Source organism: Chrysochloris asiatica, unplaced genomic scaffold, assembly GCF_000296735.1.
Source record: "Chrysochloris asiatica unplaced genomic scaffold, ChrAsi1.0 scaffold00047, whole genome shotgun sequence".
NCBI lineage: Eukaryota > Metazoa > Chordata > Mammalia > Afrosoricida > Chrysochloridae > Chrysochloris > Chrysochloris asiatica.
The window spans coordinates 8,898,043-8,919,427 of NW_006408565.1; the positions used below are offsets into that span (position 1 = coordinate 8,898,043).

Below are 21,385 nucleotides of genomic sequence, written 5' to 3' on the forward strand. Positions count from 1 at the left end.
CATGGAGGGGATTATAACCATGGCAGTGAAACAATATATGATAGGATGAATGTAATTAAAACTAATGTTTTCCCGTGTAAACTATCATATAATTCAAAGTGTTGAAGAGCAAAGATGTCAGTTTGACTAAGGTGTGCCTGACCCAAGCCATGGTATTTTCAATAACCTCATGTGCATGGGAAACCTGGACAGTGAATAAGGAAGACCGTAGAAGAATTGATGCTTTTGAGTTATGGTGTTGGAGGAAAATATTGAAAGTGCCATGGGCTGCCAACAAAACAAACAGATCTGTGTTGGAAGGAGTGCAGCCAGAGTGCTCCTTGGAGGCCAGGATGGCCTTAACTTTGTCTCTTATACTTCAGACATATTGTTAGGAGGGACAAGTCGCTGGAGAAGGATATCATGTTTGGTAGGGTGGAGGGTCAGAGAAAAAGAGGAAGACCCCTAATGAGATGGAGTATTTGGAGTTATTTCCCTCCATTAATTTTTTCACACTTTTCCTTTTTATATGGTTAGAGTCATTATATGTGAGTATAGTACATGCAACTCTACATTGTTTTTTTTCACTGCCATTAGTAACAAAAGATAGTCTATCCCAAGCCAGTGTCTAAGGAATGCTGATGCTTGAATTGTTCTTCTCTTTCTCTCCCTCCCAATTCTCTCGCTAATAGAGATAATAGGAAGGAGATAGAGGACTAATGAAAGATGGACTCTGGCACACAGAGATTAGCCTAGATTGACATGATGCCAAAAACTCCATGCAGTATATGTAGGACTTAATTTTTATCTTTTCCCTTTTCAGCAACTACAGTTTCTCAACAGATGGTTTCAGTGGCTCAGGAGGCAGCAGCCATGGTTCCTCAGTGGGTGTCCAGGGAGGTGTGGACTGGATGAGGAAGCTGGCTTTCCGCTACCGAAAAGTGCGAGAAATCTATGATAAGCATAAAAGCAACGTGGGTGGTAAGTGTGGCAAGTGACCATTCTACTTCTCATTCTTTCTGGTTTCCTGTTTTCTTTTCCAGGGATTCCTTAGATTCCCACTGACAACTTCTGATGGATTTTTGCCATAGTAGCATTTTAATTGTGTATACAAACGTGAAATTTAATTAATACTTTTTTGGGAGCAAGCCCTGCATTTTCCATGGACTTCACTTAGCATATGAATCCTGTGTGGTACACACCCAGTTACATGTTTTGCTACTGACCAAAAGACTAGCCATTTAAATCCACCCAGAATCGACTAGGAATAAAAGTGTGGCAGTTTGTTTGCAGATGATCACAACCACTGAGAGTCCTGTAGAACCTGATTTTACTCTGAAACAAATGGGGTCACCATGAGTTGGAATCAGCTGATAGCATAACTTTGTAAAGTTCTCATGTTCCTTTTAGACAGATGCCTTTTTTAAAAGAAATGTGTTCTATACATTCTATTAGATTACATGTGCTTGTTTTGGAGTTACTGTAACTGTCAACAGCAGTTAATAGGTACCACAATTTTTGGGTGATTTATGTATGCTGATTTATCCATCAGGATAAATTAGATAGGACTAATGTCTAGGATGTATTGTGATCTGAAAGACCTTGAAAATTCTTTCTGCCCAGAAACCCTCACAGGTCAGGTACTGCTGTGCCTAAAAGGAGCTCTGGTAGCGTAGTGGTTATGAATCGAGCTGTTAACCTCAGGGTCTGCAGTTCTAAACTACCAGCTGTTCCGCAGGAGAAAGATGAGGCTTTCTGCTCCAGTAAAGATTTATAGCCTCGGAAACCCTGTGCAGGGTCATTATGAGTCGGCATCAACTCTACAGCACATAACAACAACAACTATACCTAAAATTATTAAACATTAATTCTTTAAATCATAAATTATTTTGACTTATGGTTGAATTAGAAGAGGCATTTGAGATCCAATCTAAATCCCTCATTTTTAATTGATAAAACCGGTGTCCATTGCATGGGTAGCGTGGGTACCTTATCCATTGTCACATAGCAAGTTCATGATGCCCAAAGTACAAACAGAGCTTTGAAGAGTCATTTTGTTCATTCTTGTTTCAGCCCTCCAGGATCAGATAAAAAACATTGGTTTCCAGGCTTTAAGACTCCGGTTCTCCTTTTTGTTTCTTATTTTTCATGATTCAGAACTGATACCTTTTTATTTTGACAACTCCAGCTCTCTATTTTTCCTCTTGTAGACAAAAGCCTTTCTTTTTAAATTTTCATACACAACCTTAGTCTCTGGTCCTTTTCTTGTGCTGTACCTGGACCAAATTTCCTTTTGAAAGTGACGGGTAACCCTCGGTGAGAATCACCTGAACCCACTTTCGGGAATAGATTAAAAGTATGTTTTATAAAATATGAATTAGGAAAATTACCCCATCATGTATTAGCTAAATATAGGTATTGTTTTGTTTTATTTCATTTTGTTTTATCAGGAATATTAAATAAACACAAATCTAGGCTTGCACTATAAAACTCAGTCCATGAATAATTTACACTCCTAGTTTCTACCCATAGAAATTCATCTACTTTTGTAGGGTATTGTTAATAGGCTACAGGGTTTCTCTTCTTACCTTCAATATAATTAAAAACCAGACTTTACTGTTCTGGATATTATAAGTCAAGTGTTGAACAACATGCTCTCATCCAATGAATTCTGGTTTGTTTGTGTTTCGTTGTTTGGTCTTATGCACTGGTTGGACCTGGTATGTCACTGTTGGATAAACACTGGACTGCTAACCACAAGGTTGGCAATTCAAACCTTCCAGCTGCTCCTCAGAAACACCGTACAGAATCGCTGTGAGTTGAAACTGACTCAAAGGCACTCAGCAACAACAATGCACTGTTTAATCAGCTAGGGTCGTTATAAAGTGCAGTATAAGTAAATAACCCTCAGAGAATTGGTCATTCAACCTGGAATGTCAGGTAGTCACTGTGCGAGTCAATATATGGTAGTGAAACAATTTCCTGAGATTGAAAGTCACTAACTTTTTGTGTAATCTTAGACAGATTCCCTTTCAAGCTTAGGCTATGGAGTCCTGAGGACTATTCCAGCTATAACAGTCATTGTTTATTTCCCCACTTTGGTCCTTGTTGTCATGTGCTACTTAAAATGTGACCCACCGATCAGTGCCAAGAGAAGCTTACACCAGAATGCCAATCCACTTTGTCGCTAATATATCAGGTAATATTTTTGTCATTGTGCCCCACCTCCCATAGCAAGGTGTACTGGTGGAAGAAGTCATGCATTGATTTATATTCTGTTGCAAGCTCCTTATCAAGTTTCAGACTGGCATTTGAGGAGCACTACTCTAATGATTCTCCAGGAAGGGAAATAGATTCACTCAGTTGAATATTTCAGCGACTCATAACCATTTCTAAATTGAATTTAGAAATTGCTTCTTCAGTATCAACAAGGATATGTTGTCAAAATAATAAATTTGCTTTTATTCCCATAGGCCTTCTCAGTCCCCAGAGAAAGGAAGCACTGCAGAGACTAAGAGCAGAAATTGAAGTTTTAACAGATTCCTGGTTAGGAACTGCATTAAAATCCTTACTTCTCATCCAATCCAGGTATGGAAATAGTACATTGAAATCTCATCCTCTCTGAGACACTCTTTCCTACCCCAACTCAGGATAGGCCATCCTCTAGAGTGAGGTTTGGGATAGGGATAAAAGTTGTTTAAATGATACAAGAAAGCATTTAGATTAGGTGAGAGGCAAGGTCATTTTATGCTACACATTAGAGTGTCACAAGAATATGTATGTATAAAATACTTTCCCTTTCTTCTTACTTTTGCTCATAAAATTAAAACTCAGTAACCCATAACCTCTAGCCCCGTACGTAGATGGATCTGACTACAGCAAGGAACACATGTAGGAGACATATCGCAAATATCTCAAGTACAGGAACTTCCAAGAAATGCACCCACATCGACTTCTTGTTGTTAGGTGCCATCAAGTTAGTTCCAACTCATAGTAACCCTATTATGCACAACAGAATGAAACACTGCCCGCTCTTATACCATCTTCACAGTTGTTGTTTGCTGCTGTCACTGTGTCAGCCCATCTCATTGGGGATCTTCCCCTTTTTCACTGACCCTCCACTTTACCAAGCATGATCCCCTCCTGACAACATGTCCAAAATATGACAGGTGAAGCCATGCCATTCTTGCTTCTAAAGAGCCAAACCTATTTACAAAGGCAAAATTCAAAAGGAAAATAGTACAATAAGATTAGGGAGATTTGAGCTTCATGTTTAGAATGGGAAAATAAATATAGTCATATCTACATCAATATATTTATTGCTCTCTCCATCAAAGCAGGAATTTCAGGTTCATCACCTAGTAGAAGCAGTAAAAAGACAATTGAAATAAATGTATTATAGAGTCTGTGTTGTTGTTATCTCAGGAGGACTTTTATCTTATTTATGGTCTAAATTGTAATCAGATGAAGTATCACAATTACTGAAAGCTCTTGTTTGTTTGTTTTCTGAAATGTGGTGTCAGTCATATGGCTTAGTGGTATTTGCTACCTGGCTCCATGAACTAGGATGGTCAGGGGGAAATAAGATGAAGTTGCTTCTCTGTGCTCACTGTGATGAACACAAAAGGGTATAATGTCTGCCTTTAAATAAAGAAAGTGACCAAACTTGAATTATTTAGAACTATAACTGACCATTGGCACTGAACAAATATCAGACCAGGCTATTAGTTTTTTTTAATAAACCCTAGAGAATTGACCCTTTTGAATTTTTGCTCCCAGGCTAGTTTGATTTCTACCTTTTTTTTAAAAAAAAGAAAAAAAAAGTTTGCTTCTATTTCCCTTCCAGAAAGAATTGTGTGAATGTTCTGATCACTACCACACAGCTGGTTCCAGCTCTTGCCAAGGTTCTCTTGTATGGATTAGGAGAAATATTTCCAATTGAAAACATCTATAGTGCTACCAAAATTGGTATGGTTTTTATTTCATTTCTTGGATACTGATGATACATACTTACATTTTGTTATTTTATTGTTTCTTTTTTGTTAATTGTTGATGTATGTATATTTTTTTAAAAAGCTGCCTTCAAGTCAGAGAAAATGGGATATAGCAAACTAACAGCTTCCCAAACAACACATGTATCTCGTGTCTCTTGTATATGAAGCAGTTGTGCTGCCATGTGTATAATGGTACAATTCATATAGAACCTATCATACATGTCTTAATGGTTAGAATAAACACCTATGTTACTACTGGCTTACGTATATACTGCACTGTACTTTCTACATAGAAAGTTTACTTTATAGCAGTATATGCTTCAGCTTGTAGGCAGCAGCATCCAGTCTTGTTTATCAATCCATATCTTGAGCATTATAGCGTTGGCTCTGCTTAATTTTCTTTTGAAAATATTATGAAGTGCATCATGGCTCCTAAGCATTGTCAGACCTGTTCTAGTGATAGCATCAATGAGGTACAACAGAGAAACATCTATTTGGAAGTGAAACAAAAGGTGATTAAATTACAGGAAGGTTAAAAATCAGTGAATGCTATTGCTCAGAATTTAGACTTGTCACACTAAACAATCAAGACCTTCCTCAAAAACAAAAATGCTCAAGATACTAACAGATCAACTGTACTGAAAGCTACAAGACTAACAAAATTGTAAGAGTGACCTATCAGATGTGGAGAAATTGCTGATTGAGGACCAAACACAAGAGCAAATCCCTCTCAACACATTGATAATCATTGTTACAGCACAAATCTTGTTCAAGATACTTACAGAAAAAGCAGGACCAGTAGTGTAGTGGTTACAAATCGGGCTGCTAACCTCAAGGTCGACAGTTCGAAACTACCAGCTGTTCCGCAGGAAAAAGATGAGGCTTTCTGCTCCTGTAAAGATTTGCAGCCTCAGAAACCCTGTGCAGTCCAGCGCTTATCCTACAGCACCACACCAGGACGTCTGAGCATTATTAACATTGACAAACCCAAAAGGGTTACATCCATTTTCAACCCTGTTTTCCAAGTAAGCACTCCCATTTCCTTGACAAAGTTTTCACTATAGAACTTACATTTTGTAAATCTGATATATGAAATGTATCGCATTTAATTTGCATTTTTTTAATTACTGGTGAGGTTAAGAAATTTTTTCATGTTTACTTGCAATTTGAGTTTTCTTCTCAGCAAATTGGCTGTTCAAAGTTTTGCCCATTTTTCTAGTATGTTGTTTGTTGCTTATTGATCTGCAGGAATATTTCATAGAGTCTGTGTATTAACTGTCAATGAAATATGTTGCAAATAGTCCGTGGTTTGTCATTTCATTGTTTACAGTATCTTAAAAACTATATGTAAAATGTATCACACCATGAGCTCCAAATGCTCTTTAAAAACAAAAACAAAAAAGTTTGAGTCTTTAAGAGATTCTTCTCTACCTTCAAAACAAAACACAAAACCAAACCCACTGCTGTTTTGTTGATTCCAACTCAGTGACACTGACACTATGGGACAGAGCAGAACTTAACCTCACAGGTTTTAGAGGCTGCATAGAAACAGATTGCCTCATCTTTCTCCCAGAGAGTGCCTAGTGGGTTTGAGCCACTAATGTTTTGGTTAGCGGTCCAATGCTTAACCGACTGTTCCATTAAGGTAACATAAATCCGCTTCTTTATAATCATCTAAAAATTAAAGTTTTGCATTTCATGGTGAGCCCAGCCACAGACACCTCAAAAGAAAGGCCTGGTGATCTACATCAAAAAAATCAGTCATTGAAAACTGTTAGAGCACAGGTCTACTATGACATAAGTGGGCTCACCATGAATTGGACACTAGCAATTCTGATTTGTTAGCTACAAATACAATTGATGATGAACAGTAACTAGTTCCACAAAACCTGAAATATTTACTGGTTGGCCCTTTACAGAAAATATTTGTCAACTTATGCCCTTGAGTAATTCTCATGTACAACAAGGTGACTCAAAAATTATCCACACTCCAGTTATATTGAAACACCCATCCACATCCTCGGCTGATGACTACATTGAGCATGCATGTGAAATGATTCTGTCAAACAGACGAGTGATAATGGATTATGTAGCAAATCATTTGCACATCAGCCAAGGCTCTATCTATGAAATAATCCACAACAGGCTTGGATTTCAAAAAGTTTGTGCAAGGTGGGTACCTAAACAACTCATAGAAGAGCATAAACAGAAGTGTTTGGATATCTGCAAGCAAAATTTGGACTGATATTAGAAGGAAGGTGTAAAAGTTTCTTTAAAAAACCATTACTACTTGAAAGGACCAGCAGGCCAGCCTGGAGCAGCTAGAAGAACAGAAGATACTTCTTGAAAGAAAGAGCTACAGGAAAAATACAAAACAATAAAGCCATTGAGGATGAAATAGATGAATTCTACCAACTTCTTCAATCTGAAACTGATCAAACATGCAATCAAGATATATTGATCATTACTGGTGATTGGAATGCAAAGGTTGGGAGCAAAGAGGAAGGATCAGCAGTTGGGTAATATAGCCTTGGTGATAGAAATGATGCTGGAGAAGGCATGATAGAATTCTGCAAAATCAATGATTTGTTCATTTCAAATACCTTCTTTATTTAGACAGCATAAGAGACGACTATGCACATGGACCTCATCAGATGGAATACATAGAAATCAAATTGACTACATCTGTGGAAAGAGGCAATGGAAAAGCTCCATATTGTCAGTCAAAACAAGGCCAGGGATAGACTGTGGAACAGATCATCAATTACTGATATGCAAATTCAAACTGAAACTGAAGAAAATGAAAACAAGTCCACGAGAGCCAAAATATGACCTTGAATATATTCCACCTGAATTTAGAGATCATTTGAAGCCCAGATTTGATACATTAAACACTAAAGACCAAAGACCAGAAGAGTGGTGGGATGACATCAAGAACATCATATATGAAGACAGCAAAAAGTCATTAAGAAGACAAGAAAGAAGGAAAAGGTCAAAATGGATGTCAGAAGATACACTGAAACTTGATCTCCAGCATAGAGATGCTAAAGTAAATGGAAAAAAATGAGGAGAAATACAAGAGCTGAACTGAAAATTTCAAAGATCAGCTCGAGAAGATAAAGCCAAATATTATAAGAAAATGTGCAAAGATTTGGAGTCAGAAAACCAAAAAGGAAGAGCATGCTCAGCATTTCTTAAGCTGGGGGAACTGAAGACAAAATTCAAGCCTCGACTTTGGTTATTCAAAGATTCTCTTGGCAAATTATTGAATGATGCAGAAAGCATCAAAAGAAGATGGAAGGAATACACAGAATCTCTGTACCAAAAGGAAATGGTTGATCAACCATTTCAAGCGGTAGCAAATGATCAAGAGCCAATGATACTGAAGGAAGAAATCCAATGTGCATTGAAGGAATTGTCAAAGAACAAGACATCAGGAATTGATAGAATAAAAATTGAAATCTTTTAAGAAAGTGAGGATGCACAGGAGGCACTCCCTCATCTCTGCTAAGAAATTTGGAAGCCAACTATCTGGCCTACTGACTGGAAGAGATCCATATTTGTGCCCATTCCAAAGAGAGGTGACCCAACGGAATGCGGAAATCATCGGTCAATATCGTTGATATCCCATGCAAGTAAAGTTTTATACTAAAGGTAATACAGAAATGGCTGCAAGCATACATTGACAGAGAACTTCCAGAGATTCAAGCCAGATTCAGAAGAAGCTGTGGAATAAGGGATATCATTGCTGATGTCCGATGGATCTTGGCTGAAAGCAGAGAATACCAGAAAGATGTTTACCTGTGCTTTATTGACTACGCAAAGGCTTTCGATTGTGTGGATCCTGACAAGCTATGGACAACATTGCAAAGTATGAGTATTCCGGAACACTTAATTCTGCTCATGAGGGATCTGTACATGGACCAAGAAGCAGTTGTTTGAACAGAACATTGGAACACTTGATGGTTTAAAATTAAGAAAGGTGTACGACAAGGTTGTGTTCTTTTACCATACTTATTCAACCTGTATGCTGAGCAAATAATCCGAGAAGCTGGGTTATATGAAGAAAAATGTGGCATCAGGATTGGAGGAAGACTCATTAACAACCTTCAATATGCAAATGATAACTGCCTTGCTTCCTGAAAGTAAAGAGGACTTAAGATATTTACTGAAGACTTAAAATATTTAGTGATGAAGATCAAAGAACACAGCCTTCTGTATGGATTGTATCTCAATGGAAAGAAACAAAAGTTCTCACCATGGGACCAATAAACAGCATTCTTATCAGTGGTGAAAAGATTGAAGTGATCAAGGACTTCATTCTTCTTGGATCAACAATCAACACTCACAGAAGCAGCAGTTGAGAAATCAGATGATGACGTATTATATTAGGCAAATGTGCTGCGCAAAACCTTTTTAAAATGTTGAAAAGCAAAGATGTCAGCAAAAGTTGGACAGTAAATAAGGAAGACTGTAGAAGAATTGATACTTTTGTGTTATGGTGTTGGAGGAGAATATTGAAAGTACCATGGGCAGTTCATAGAACCAACAGATCTGTGTTGAAAGAAGTGCAGCCAACAGTGCTCCTTGGAGGCCAGGATGGCCAAACTTCTTCTCTTATACTTCGGACATATTGTCAGGAGGACCAGTCGCTGGAGAAGGATCTCATGTTTGGTAAGTTGGAGGGTCAGAGAAAAAGAGGAAAACCCCCAGCGAGATGGATTGGCCAAGTGGCAGCATCAATGGGCTCAAGCGTGGCAACAGTAGTGAGGTTGGCCCAGGATTGGGCAGTGTTTTGTTCTGCTGTGCATAAGGTCACTATGAGTCAGTACCTACTCACTGGCACCTAACAACAATAATACCAGTTGAATGCTTTAATGTTTGTGCTAAATTGGGGCTGAGTCTGTGGACTACAGTCCACTGAATCCTTTGGAAGATTAATAAGCATTTATTCAGCAAATAAAGATTAAGTGTTTGCTAGTGACACTGTAGGATCAGCACTTATGATCAGGGGATTGAAGCCCAGAGAGAGCCAATGTGTAATTGAAGTAACTTGCTCACCTATTTGAAATTGCTACATGGGCTAGGGATGTCAGAGGCTTAGATTGCTCAGGTGAACCAAGCAGGGCTTCTAGGTATGGTTATATAGGTTCTTGGTATTTACATTGCAGTCATCTTGAACATGTGTATCCAGCAGGTGGCAGACAAGTATCTTGAGGAATGGGCAGTTTCACCAGCTGCTCCTTGGAAACCGTATAGAGAGGGTCGCGATGGGTTGGAATAGACTCCACGGCACTTAACAACAACAAGGAGCTCTGGTAGCGTAGTAGTTGCTAATCTCACGGTCAGCAGTTCAAAACTACTAGCTGTTCCATGGGAGAAAGATGAGACTTTCTGCTCCCATAAAGATTTACAGCCTCGGAAACCCTGTACAGGGTCGCTGAGTCAGAACTGACTCCATGGCACATAACAACAACAACAGGAGCCCTGGTACTGAGTCACTGGATCTGGCAAAAGAAAGTGCAAAGAATGAGAAGGTTAATGTATCAGGATGAAGAAGGAAGCAGAGTTAGGACCCTAATTAACTGAAAAAGGTGGCAGAGAAATAAACTAATAAAAGATAGTGAAGTTGATGGACTTGACCTACACCTATGGATGCAGTAGCTCAAAAGAGGGAACAAATCTTTACAGTAAGCATCATTCCCACCCCCTCCATACACAGAGTAGACAGGGATCGGCAACTTGGACATTGGCTACCCAAAATGGGGGAGGGGCACTAAAAAGGCAAGAAATGACTGGCTTACAAGTGGGACTCTAGATCCAGAAAGCATGGAGAAAGGTAGACTCTCAACTGAGTAGTATCCAGTCTAGGCGGGGCCGATGAAAGGAAATACAGATAAGTCTTCTGTGATACAATGGTGAATAATTGTTATCAGGCCTGATTGTGAGGGTTGGAAATGTAAAGGTAGACGTTTTGTAGCAAGGAGGGGAGTGTATAGCTTTGCAGTCTTCAAGCAGAGGTCTCTGGGACCATGAAGGGAGAAGACGGAGAGCAGGACCTTACCCAGAGAAGCAGTGATCCCCGAGATGGAGGCAGAGACGATGACGTGGAGAGATGGAACAGCTGGGGACTTTAGACCCAGAGAGGGAGAGGGGCTGTGTGCTGAGGGGTATAGCAGTCAGGGGCCAGGCTTGCAGGGTATACCCTGTGGTTGGTTGGTGATGCATGGAGGGGATTGGAACCATGGCAATGAAACAATATATGATAGGATGAATGAAAAACTATGTTTTCATTCATGAATGAATGTTTTCCCATGTAAACTATCACATCATTCACAATAAAACATTAAAAAAAAAAAAAAAGATAGTGAAGAAAATGCAAAGGATATAAGTTCCGTTTTCATTTATGCAAATAAAATGTTTCTTACAGCAGTATCTTCAGTGAGTGTTTTAACTACGGATTCCAGATGGGGTTTAAATTTTGATACACTGGCAAGTTTCTCAGAACTGTCTGCAGTGATGTAATGTCTTAGTTGAAGTTTAGTAGTGAGGAAATTCTGGATGTGACAGATGTTGTTGCTAAATTGGTTGCCGTTTCTGGATTTTCCCTTGAGGCTTTTCTCACAAGGAAAGATACCAGACCCATCCTCAAAACTGTTTCTAGAAAATGAAGAATTGGAAGGAAATGACTATTTGCCTATTAATTACTACTGACAAGAAATCACGACCTTATGCTTTCATTTCTCTTTCCTACCCTAAAAATTTTCCCTTCAGAAATCCTTTCATCATGGCACAACAGCCAAAGCTTTAGGCTTAGAGTCTGGAGCCCCAAATCCAAATTCTACCTTAGCCAGTAGCATGTTTGTGATGTTAGTTAAGATGATAAACTTCTGAGTTCCATTTGCATCAATAAAATGGGGTTATTTTGAGAATTAAAAGAAGGAATAGTAAGTGCTTTGTAAGTTGTAGAAGGCACAAGATGTGTAAGAGCTCTCACACTGCCTAGGGCTCCCTCTTAGCTTCCATTGAGAGAAATTCTCTTACACTAAGATCTTACGAACTTCACTCTTAGCATGAAGGTTAGAATGTTATTAGGTGCCATTGAGTTGACTAATTCATAATGACCCTGTGTACAACAGAACAAAGCACTGCCTGGTACTGCACCATTCTCACAATCGTCGTTAATGTTGGAACCACTGTGTCAGTCTATCTTGGTAAGGGTCTTCGTCTTTTTCACTCACCTTTACCAGCCTCCTCCAGGGACTGACTGGTCCTTCTTGGTTACATGCCCAAACTACCTGAGACCAAGTCTCACCATCTTTGCTTCTAAGGAGCATTCTGGCTGTACTTATTCCAAGACATGTTTGTTCTTCTGGCAGTCTGTGGTACTTTCAGTATTATTCACATAACACCATAATTCAGTCGCATCAATTATTCTGTGGTCTTCCTTATTCATAGTCCAACTTTCACATCCATATGAGGCAATTGAAAATACTATGGCTTGTAATATGTCCTATGATTTCTTGATTGCTGCTTCCATAGGCATTGAGTGTGAACACAGGGGTGCATTCGTGGCTCGCAGCTCTGCCTAAACATGTTTTTATAAGGGGATACGAAAGCTTGTTGACAGACGAACAAAACGTATTGAAGAGCAAGGGGATTATGAAGTAAAATGAAATCCTTGTAACAACGTCTATCTTTTCTCTATTTATGATGATATTGTTTATTGGTCCAGTTATGTAGATTTTTATTTTCTTTACATTGAGTTAAAATAAGAACTTAAAAAGTGCAATCAGTGCCTAAAAAGCCAATAGTTGTTGTAGTGATTGGTGTTTTTTTTATTGTTAAATTAGGTTTTCTACCACCCTTTTTGGTGATGGTTATGTGCCATGGATCGGTTCCAACTCATAGCGACCCTGTACAGGGTTTCCAAGGTTGTAAATCTTTACAGACGCAGAAAGCCTCATCTCTCTCTCACAGAACAGCTGGTAGTTTTGAACTGCTGACCTTGTGGTTCACAGCCCAATTCGTAACCACTACACTGCCAGAGCTCCTGGTGTGGCGATTGTTGTAGTTTTAATGGCATAATTTCACATTCTTTGGTCCGGGGCCCTGTGGATCTCTCGCTCCCACCCCCACTTCCCACCTGGTAAACCACATGGACTGCCACTTAGTTCATTGGTCTAAGCAAGCGTACGTGAACTTAGCAGTAGCACTTTTCTTTGATACTTAATATCCTCATAGGAAGTGTTTCTTGTTCATTAGGTAAAGAGAGCTGCTTTGAGAGAATTGTGTCAAGATTTGGAAAGAAAGTCACATATGTAGTGATTGGAGATGGACGAGATGAAGAAATTGCAGCCAAACAAGTAAGAGAAAGATGGTCATATTTTCCCTAATTGGAATTTTCCCTCTAACTTGTTAGAACTCCCCCTTTCCCCTGCCCCTTAAAAATCTTAAAATCTTTGAACCTTGCTACAGGGACTGCCATGAGTAAACTTGATGTGGGCCCCACCTTCTATATTCATCTTAGAAAGCAATGCTTTCTCTAGAGGTTCATGCAAAGAGCATTTGGGAAAAAGCCTAACTTTTGCCAGGCTTCAGACTCAAAACAAGGAAATCCATTGAAAGTTGTTTCCATAGAGAAAGTTCTTCCTGCCTCTGAGCCTTGGAAATACTGTTCTGAATTTGGTTAACCCCCTCAATATGCTCCCAATTCTAGGTTATCCCTTATTGATACAGGAAACAGTAGATGAGAGTCTTGGCTTTGGATTTAGTCAAATGAGTTCAAATCCCATCTCAGCCATTTTGTTTTCTGTGTGACTTTGGACAATTCATCCTTTTTAGATTTCTCATGTTAAATGTATACAGAGTCTTATACTGTCACTTATCTGGTCCTATGACAGCCGTATGAAAGGTTATCAAGTACCCTGGGGCAATGTCCATACAGGAAGGGTGTACAGATAAATACATAAGTCCCCAAAAGAAATTAAGGTAACCAGCTCTTCTCTCTCTTTTCCAGCACAACATGCCTTTCTGGAGAATCACAAACCATGGAGACCTAGTATCCCTCCACCAGGCTCTGGAGCTTGATTTTCTCTAAGAACTGGGAACAAGGGGTCTTTTTCAGAAGCTCCTTTCCACTCCTGAAGGGAGTTAGAGACCGGAACCAACTGAGAACACACTCTTTTTCTCTCCTTGGAATGCTGGCGAGAACACAATCAGAAGTGGTCACTACAAAGGATAGAGCTTGTTTGGGGAAAGATTGGCTACAGCCCTGTGTTCATCCTCGTACAGAAACAGGAGATACATGGATAAAGAGACCAGTGGACTCACCACAGCTGTAGTGCTTCTATTTCTTCTGGGTTTTGTTTTGTTTCAAAAAATGAAGAAAAGAAAAAGGAACTTCTTGGGGCCGAGTTGCACTCTTAGTCCATTACTAGATTGAGAACTGTGTTTAATTTGTGGTGATAGGATAAATGCAGCAGACTCTTATAATAACATCTCTTGCAGTCTTTATAATCTCTGTAGCTATAGAACTTTTTCCAGTGAATGTATGTTATTTTTATAGGTAGGGGCCTGGTCTCTGAAAAAAGTCCCTCCAATCCCCACCCCCACCCCCTTTTTTTTTTTCGTCTGGCCAGAAAGGGGTGTGTAAAGTTTCCTTGGAAAATAGTAATTGAAACATCTAAAATACCTCTCTGAAAGTAGCACCTCTTTAGCTGCTCCAGTGGTGTGTGCTCTAGGATATTTCCCTTTCCATTTTTCCATCTTCAAGTTTGCCAAACTCTGGGGTACTAAACGCTGATTAACTTTCGATTTCAGCATTTCCCATGCACATGACCTTTTTCATTTTTCAGTCTTTTTTCAGTCTGTCTTCTTTAACCCTAAAAAATGTCTCTTAGACATTAAATTCTAAGCTTTCAATGTGGCTCTTTTATTTAAAGGCTATGTCCAGTGGCTAAGTCTCCTAAAGTTATGTCGATATAAGAAGAAAATCGCCTTTGGCTTTTAAGACAGAAGGATCCACATTTTCTTCCTGCAGAGAAATACCCTTCCCCAAAAGATGCCCATCCCTACAAATTTTTCTTTTCTTTTTAGTCATCCAATGCTAGGCTGTTCCCATCCTTGCCGTCTACACCTCTTATCCACTTCCATGCAGCACTGGTCAACCCATAGACATTGGACCCAAGAAATCCATGATTAAGACTAGGCTCATAACAACATTTTGGCCAAAACTACCAATCTCTATTAAGAATTTGACTTCTTTTGAAGCCTTTAAGCCCATGAAGGTGTTCTGGGTATATATTACCCAGATCTCTGCCTGAAACTAAAGAGCAGATTGTTGTGATCAAAACTTAATTTTCCCATGGAATACCCTTCCCAGCTTTCAAATCCTATTCTAAGATGGGAAGCCAGAGAACAGAAATACTTAGCTGATTTTAAAGGAAAGTGTTGGACCTCCCATTTTACTGTGCTTGAAACTTAGGCCTGGGCCAGATGCAGGAGCAGCTCGCAGCCTGACCTCTGGAAAAGTGGTGGGTGCTCAGGCACTAGTCCCAGCCTCTAGCCCAGCTGTGGTTTTATAAGTTTTATCCCTCAAGGACCAACCTGTCTGCTCAGACTGGATAAACTTCCCAAGTTGAGGAAGTTCAGCCTCTCTCAGACAGCACAAAGAGAGGTGATTATATACACTCTTCAGAAAGATGTAGTCTGTGTCCTCAGTGGGAGGCATCTTTGATCAACTCAGCTAAAATTCTTGGTCCTTAGAGATTCTGCGCTGGTCAGCACAAAGAGGCCAGACTCCTTCCAATTCCAGGTCACCCAGATAGTAGTAAAGAAAGACTGGTACACACATTCCTTCAGAACTGACAGAAAAGGCTTCATGACTCAGAGTTTTAGGGAGAGGTTTTTGGAGAGGCTCTGAAGTCAGTGTCCCATGACTTCACTGCCTCTAACCTTGTTTCCATGTGGGCGTGGGGCAGTGTATTGTCTGAGGTGGACCTTTCCAGGTCTGTATTCAGCATCACATGTTGATCTGCCTTGTTCGGTGGCTGATCTTAGCAAGCTCTCAGATGGATTTTTACTTCTGACCCCAAACCATCCCTCTCCTGGCAGAGTAGCTATTGATTTCTTGTTCTGGATATATGCCACCTGGGTTGATGCTATGCTCGGGTTTGTGAGGCCGTGGAGTGGTAACACCCATCATGCACACAGGTACACACACACAAGCATGCTTCTCACACCCTGCTCTTCAGGAGAAACTTTAGTCCTAGAATGTGACTTGGACTCCTTTTTCAATGCCCTTTCCTGCTTGTCCAGCTGAATCCTTTCCAAAAGGGACTTGCATTTGGCCAATAGAGGTAAAGAAGCCTATCTGAGCAAAGCAGTTGGTTTTTTCTTGGTTGCTGCTGTCCCCATTTAGAGGGCAGGCAGCAAACAGGAGCCTCTGCACTTCTAACAAAATTAATTGTCTAGGGAACACAGTGCTACTCTGACCCTGTCTTTTCTTCTCCTCACCCCCCATTTCCTTCCAAGCACAAAGAAAAGGGAAGTAAGTAGGTGACTCAATCAAGATTTGTTGGAAATTGAGGGCCAAAGAATACTGTGGGTCCTTTCAATAAGGGAAAAGCCCTTTGTATTAGAAATAGTCTCCTTGAAATTAGCCAAATGATGAGCCCTTCCCCCAGTGGGGCACTGTGGGTCTATAAGATGGGTCTACACATGTCGTGAGGGCTATCTCTGGTGGGGGATCTGGAGTTGCCCCAGGTGTGTGAAGTGTCAGCGTGACTTTCGAATGTAAAACTGACTGTGCCTTAGTATCACCCTGTCCAATGCCCCTAGGACAGCTGGTGGTGTCCAGGAGAGTAGGCACCTGCTCCAGATTGACATGCCTATTTGGGCTTTGGTTTGGTTTGGGGTGTTCCTGTCTTCTGCTCTGAAAGTTGGGGGGCAAAGCTTGTGTCCCTGGAGACCTGTACCACAGCTTGTTCGCAGTTTACACAAACTCAGCTTTAAAGCTCCAAGTAGAATCTGATAGGCAAACTCCAACTGCAGTATATGGAGCTTCTAAATGTTCACGACCATAAATGGGTGTCAGTGTCACTGAGCCATGGGGCAGAAGAGTTTAGGGGCAGAGCCACATTCTCCCTCTTCCTAGGAGAGCCATGGTCCAGGCCAAGGGGTGGTGAGCTTTGGAAGGGGGCAGGTAGGGCCCCCTCTTAAGCAGGCAGTTCTGCTACTTACCATTAAATCGGTTTCCTTTCATCTAAAAGTTGTAAAAAAAAAAAAAAAAAAAAGTATTTGTAGAAGCCAAATCTGAATTCTGAAATTATGAACTATCTTAAACCACATGAAAGAAAATATAGTTCGGCCCCAGCCTTGATCAGCAGACCTGCTTGTTCCTCTCTTGAGTCAAATAGTTCTAGCAAGCAAGGCTCCTTGGCTAGTTCCGAATGCACTGACGGGAGCCATCCCATTAAAGACAATTTCTGCTCAAAACATGACTCTCCCTCTGGACTTCAGATGCCTCTTTTAGCAGAAAAAGGTATAGATTGGATTGGATCTATTTATGTGACTGCGGGCATTTGTGGTTGTAGAGTCCTTGACCATAATGTTATATGTAATGGGAACTATCTTATAAACTTGAAAAATAAAGTTTTTATTTTCTATACAGTTTGCTCCAGTGTCTTTTCTGAAAAGGATCAGCCCATTGCCTAGCTTAGTAGCATCCTAAATAGGGCTTCATAAAAATCCATTAATTTCACACACAAAAAGGTAAAAACTGAAAACTACTAACCATTTGGTATAAATAAATGCACATGGAAAGTAAAAGGGATGTCAAAATCATTCACAGAGAAGAGTTCTTATTTCTAAAATATATTGCTTTTAGAAGTTTTACTTGCTGTCAAGTGTACTGATATTTAACTTTTGAAGAGAAAAATCAATAACTACCATGCTGTGCTGAGCTTAAATGCAAAAGCAATAAAACTGGCAAACTGATATTAAACTTCATTTGATTTAGTCTGATTTCATGTCACATTAACTTTTTTTTCCTTCAGATTTGGGTCTGACTGTTACTCACTGGTCTGAAAAACAGTCTATCCTTTTAACCTTTATTCCAATGAAACAGATTAAAATTCATTTCTTTTTTCCTTAAATTTATTACCCCAGGAAAAAGAGTATTGTCCTGTATTCTAGTCATTAAATCTCCTCACCAGAAGACATGCAGTTTGAACTCAACTATAGGCCCAAAGAGTAAAGTGTCTCCATTCCCCCTCTAATAAGTACAATATCTGCTCATTTCTCAAAAACTTTTTGGTGCCAGATAGAAATAAGCAGTTCTGAAGGCTTTTAAAGTGTCCAAAAAAAAGTTCTTAATGGAAATCTTCAAGGGGAATTTCTCATTCTAATATTATAAAGAAGTACTGGTGTGGGGACTGTAGGCTACAACGCACTGGACTTCTGAACTCTAAAGTCAGTGATTCAAGCATACCAGCTGCTCCTCAGAAACCCTATACAGAGTTTGCTATAATTAGGAACCAACTAGACTGTACTTGGCAACAATACTATAAATGTCACTCATTTTTAAAATATTTGATTCTGTAAACTGCTAAGTTCCAGACTTTTTGGATAGAACATTATGGATGGAATTGTGAACATAACCATCATGTATATGTTCATAAATGAAAGTTTTACTAAATAACTTAAAATCTTTTTTTTTTTTTTTCTCAAAAGACAAATGGGGAATTGCCTAAAGCTTGGGTCTTCTCTTTGGACACATGTGGTATATCCCCTGAGCCTAGTCTATTCCTTGTATGCCAGGAAGAAATGTGTGAAACAGACTTTTGTTGAAACCGTTAGGACGGATGTCCATGGCCAGGTTTGGGCTCTAAGCCCAGGGATTTGTACAGGCCAGGCTTGTCCTCTGGAGTCTCAACCCTTAGGTTGGTTGTTGTTGCTAAGTGCCATTGAGTCAGTTCTGACTCAGTGACCCTGTATAGGGTTTCCAAGGAGCAGTTGGTGGTTTGAACCACTGCCCTGAAGGTTAGCAATCCAGTGCTTACCCAACAACACCACACCATGACTCAATATTCCCTATGAGTTGAGAAAATTATAATTTGTTTATTTAAAGACACCTATAAAAAGTTAAATTCTCAAAAAACTGTGTGGCACTGAGGGTTAATGCACTGGGACTGCAAGGTCACTTTGAACTGAAAGGTCTGCGGTTCAAGCTCACCAGCCGCTCCTTGGAAAACCTATACAGGGACACTGAGTTGGAACTGGCTTGACAGCACTTAATAATAACAACAGGTTAATGTACTGGGCTGCAGAAGTTGGTTTGAATCACAAGGTCAGTGGTTCAAATTCACCAGCTGCTCCTTAGAAACCCTATGCAGGGTCACTATGAGTCAGAACAGACTCAATAGCACTTAAGATAATGCACTGGACCTCAAGGTCAGTTTGAACTGCAAGGTTGGAGGTTCCAACCAACCAGTCATTCCTCAGAAGTTCTATACAGGGTTGCTGTGAGTCAAAACCAATTCGATGGCACTTAACAACAAAATATTTTTAAACCGTGACCCAAAAAAAGAGAATGGTCCTTTATTCTGAAATTGTTTTGTCCCTTTGTTTATGAGATAACAGACAATTGGGTTTAGTGCCCTTTTTTGTTAAAATTAAGTTGGCAACTATGTGAGCCATTTTAGTGGTTCCTGAAACTGAGAAGTCTGGAAATCACTGGGCTGGATGATCTAGAGCTCTTCCTGTAACATACCAACTATGAAAAAGCATTAGCTTTCCAGAGGCTCTCATCTGCCCCGACCCTCATCGCTGTCTTTGGCTCCAAAGCAGTATAAGTAGCTGCCACATGCCCTCCTTGATCCAGTGGAGTTACTGTCCTCAGAGAGGGCACCCTCCCTACCTCACAAGGGCTCAATCCACCAATGTCTCTACGACTCACCCCCCAGGCTATTCCTTAAGATCACATGAGCACCATCACTGCCCACTTGGTGTCTGGGGTGAGGTGCATCTATCTACAGGGTTGTCTCCCTCACCTCCCTTGGGGCTTGTCAGTTGCTCAGGAAGACCCTTCCATATAAAATTCCACAATACAATCCATTCACTCTCCTCTGCTTTTTCTTTAGTGCCTAACACTGTGATGCTTTACTTGTGACGTATCTTTGCTAGAATGAGTAACAGGACTATTCAATCCTATCACAGTGATGACTGAACACTTCCTCCTCTCTCCAGGACCATTTTTCTTGTTCTCTGCTTCTCCAAATCAGACCTAGAGCAGCAAAAGGTTGCACCATCCCAGCACTATCCCACATCCAGATCCCATAAGCCATCTTATCAAAACCCTCCCAAAGATCCTAGTAAAGACTTTCCTCATGTGGGCTTTCATAATCTCTTCCTGAAATGTTCATGGCTGCCCCTGCCAGAACCAGCAACTGAGCTGGTGGTTAACAGCATATACCAGAGTCAGCCTGGATCCAGGTCAGCTGAAAACCCCACGGAAGCTCATCCAGTTCCTGAAACTTAAAAACAAAGTTTAGAAGGCCTACCTTAACCAGCCACCCCTTCTCTGGTACCAGGGGCCTTTACCAAAAAAATCTTAAAGAGATTTTGTTTAATAACATCTGAAAAGAATGCACATACAAATAATTGAGACAAGAGAAAGCATTGGTTCAACACTAATGAATATACAAGAATTAGGATCTTAGGAAGTTGGAAAAGATAACAGTATTTTAAGAAATTGGAAACTGCAACCAAAACAAGCTAACAAAATTTCTGTAACACAAAGCTCCTCCCCCTTACCAATTTTGAGGGGAGACTCTCTCCTCTCCAGGTGTTTTTGAACTTTGTAGTCAGTTTGGTTTCACGACACAGACTAGGTTGGAAGATTTCATAGGTTTTAATAATAATACAATATTGCTAAACACCACCACATACAGGTCTCTCATTTGTAGACACACATGTGTAGACATTCTCTTTCTCCCACATGGACTCTGAGGTAGGAGGTATACTGGCAAAAGAATAAAATAGTCCCGGGACTGAACCATGGCCCAGCCCACAGGTTGACAAGGCACTTGGTTGAAAGGAGGTCCCTGGTGAGCAGCAGCAGAGGCTGAGTCAGCTGCATTGTAGCCCTGAAGGGGTTGACAGGAACTAACCAGAGTTGGCATCCCTGGCTCAGTCCTCTAGCACTGGAGACCCTACTCAGGAATGAAGAAGGTGAGGAATAAAGCTGGTAGCTGACCTTGTTCCAGGTTCTAAGGTTAGAATGGTGCTCCTGGTACAGAAAAGGCTCTCGATAAATATTTGTTAAGTAAACCGAATGAATGCGGTGGGAGCAGAGGAGAAAGTGTTCCAGTGCGGGGGCCTTCTTGTCCAGGTGAGGGGGCCCAAAGGGT

General features: G+C 40.3%; 1 protein-coding gene across 3 annotated transcripts in view; it reads left to right on the plus strand.

The window, feature by feature from the left end:
- EYA3 (eyes absent homolog 3 (Drosophila)) overlaps window positions 1-14,167 on the plus strand; it is an 85,940-nt gene extending 71,773 nt beyond the window's left edge. The window contains exons 13-17 of one of the 3 annotated variants that reach the window (XM_006862222.1): window positions 803-960; window positions 3,453-3,567; window positions 4,826-4,947; window positions 13,239-13,339; window positions 13,993-14,167. In XM_006862222.1, coding sequence (XP_006862284.1) covers window positions 803-960; window positions 3,453-3,567; window positions 4,826-4,947; window positions 13,239-13,339; window positions 13,993-14,073 — 577 coding nt within the window. In that variant the 3' untranslated portion in view covers window positions 14,074-14,167. The remainder of the gene's footprint in view (window positions 1-802; window positions 961-3,452; window positions 3,568-4,825; window positions 4,948-13,238; window positions 13,340-13,992) is intronic. The other 2 variants (XM_006862224.1, XM_006862223.1) reach the window with 2 other exon arrangements.
- The last annotated feature ends 7,218 nt before the right edge of the window (window positions 14,168-21,385 follow it).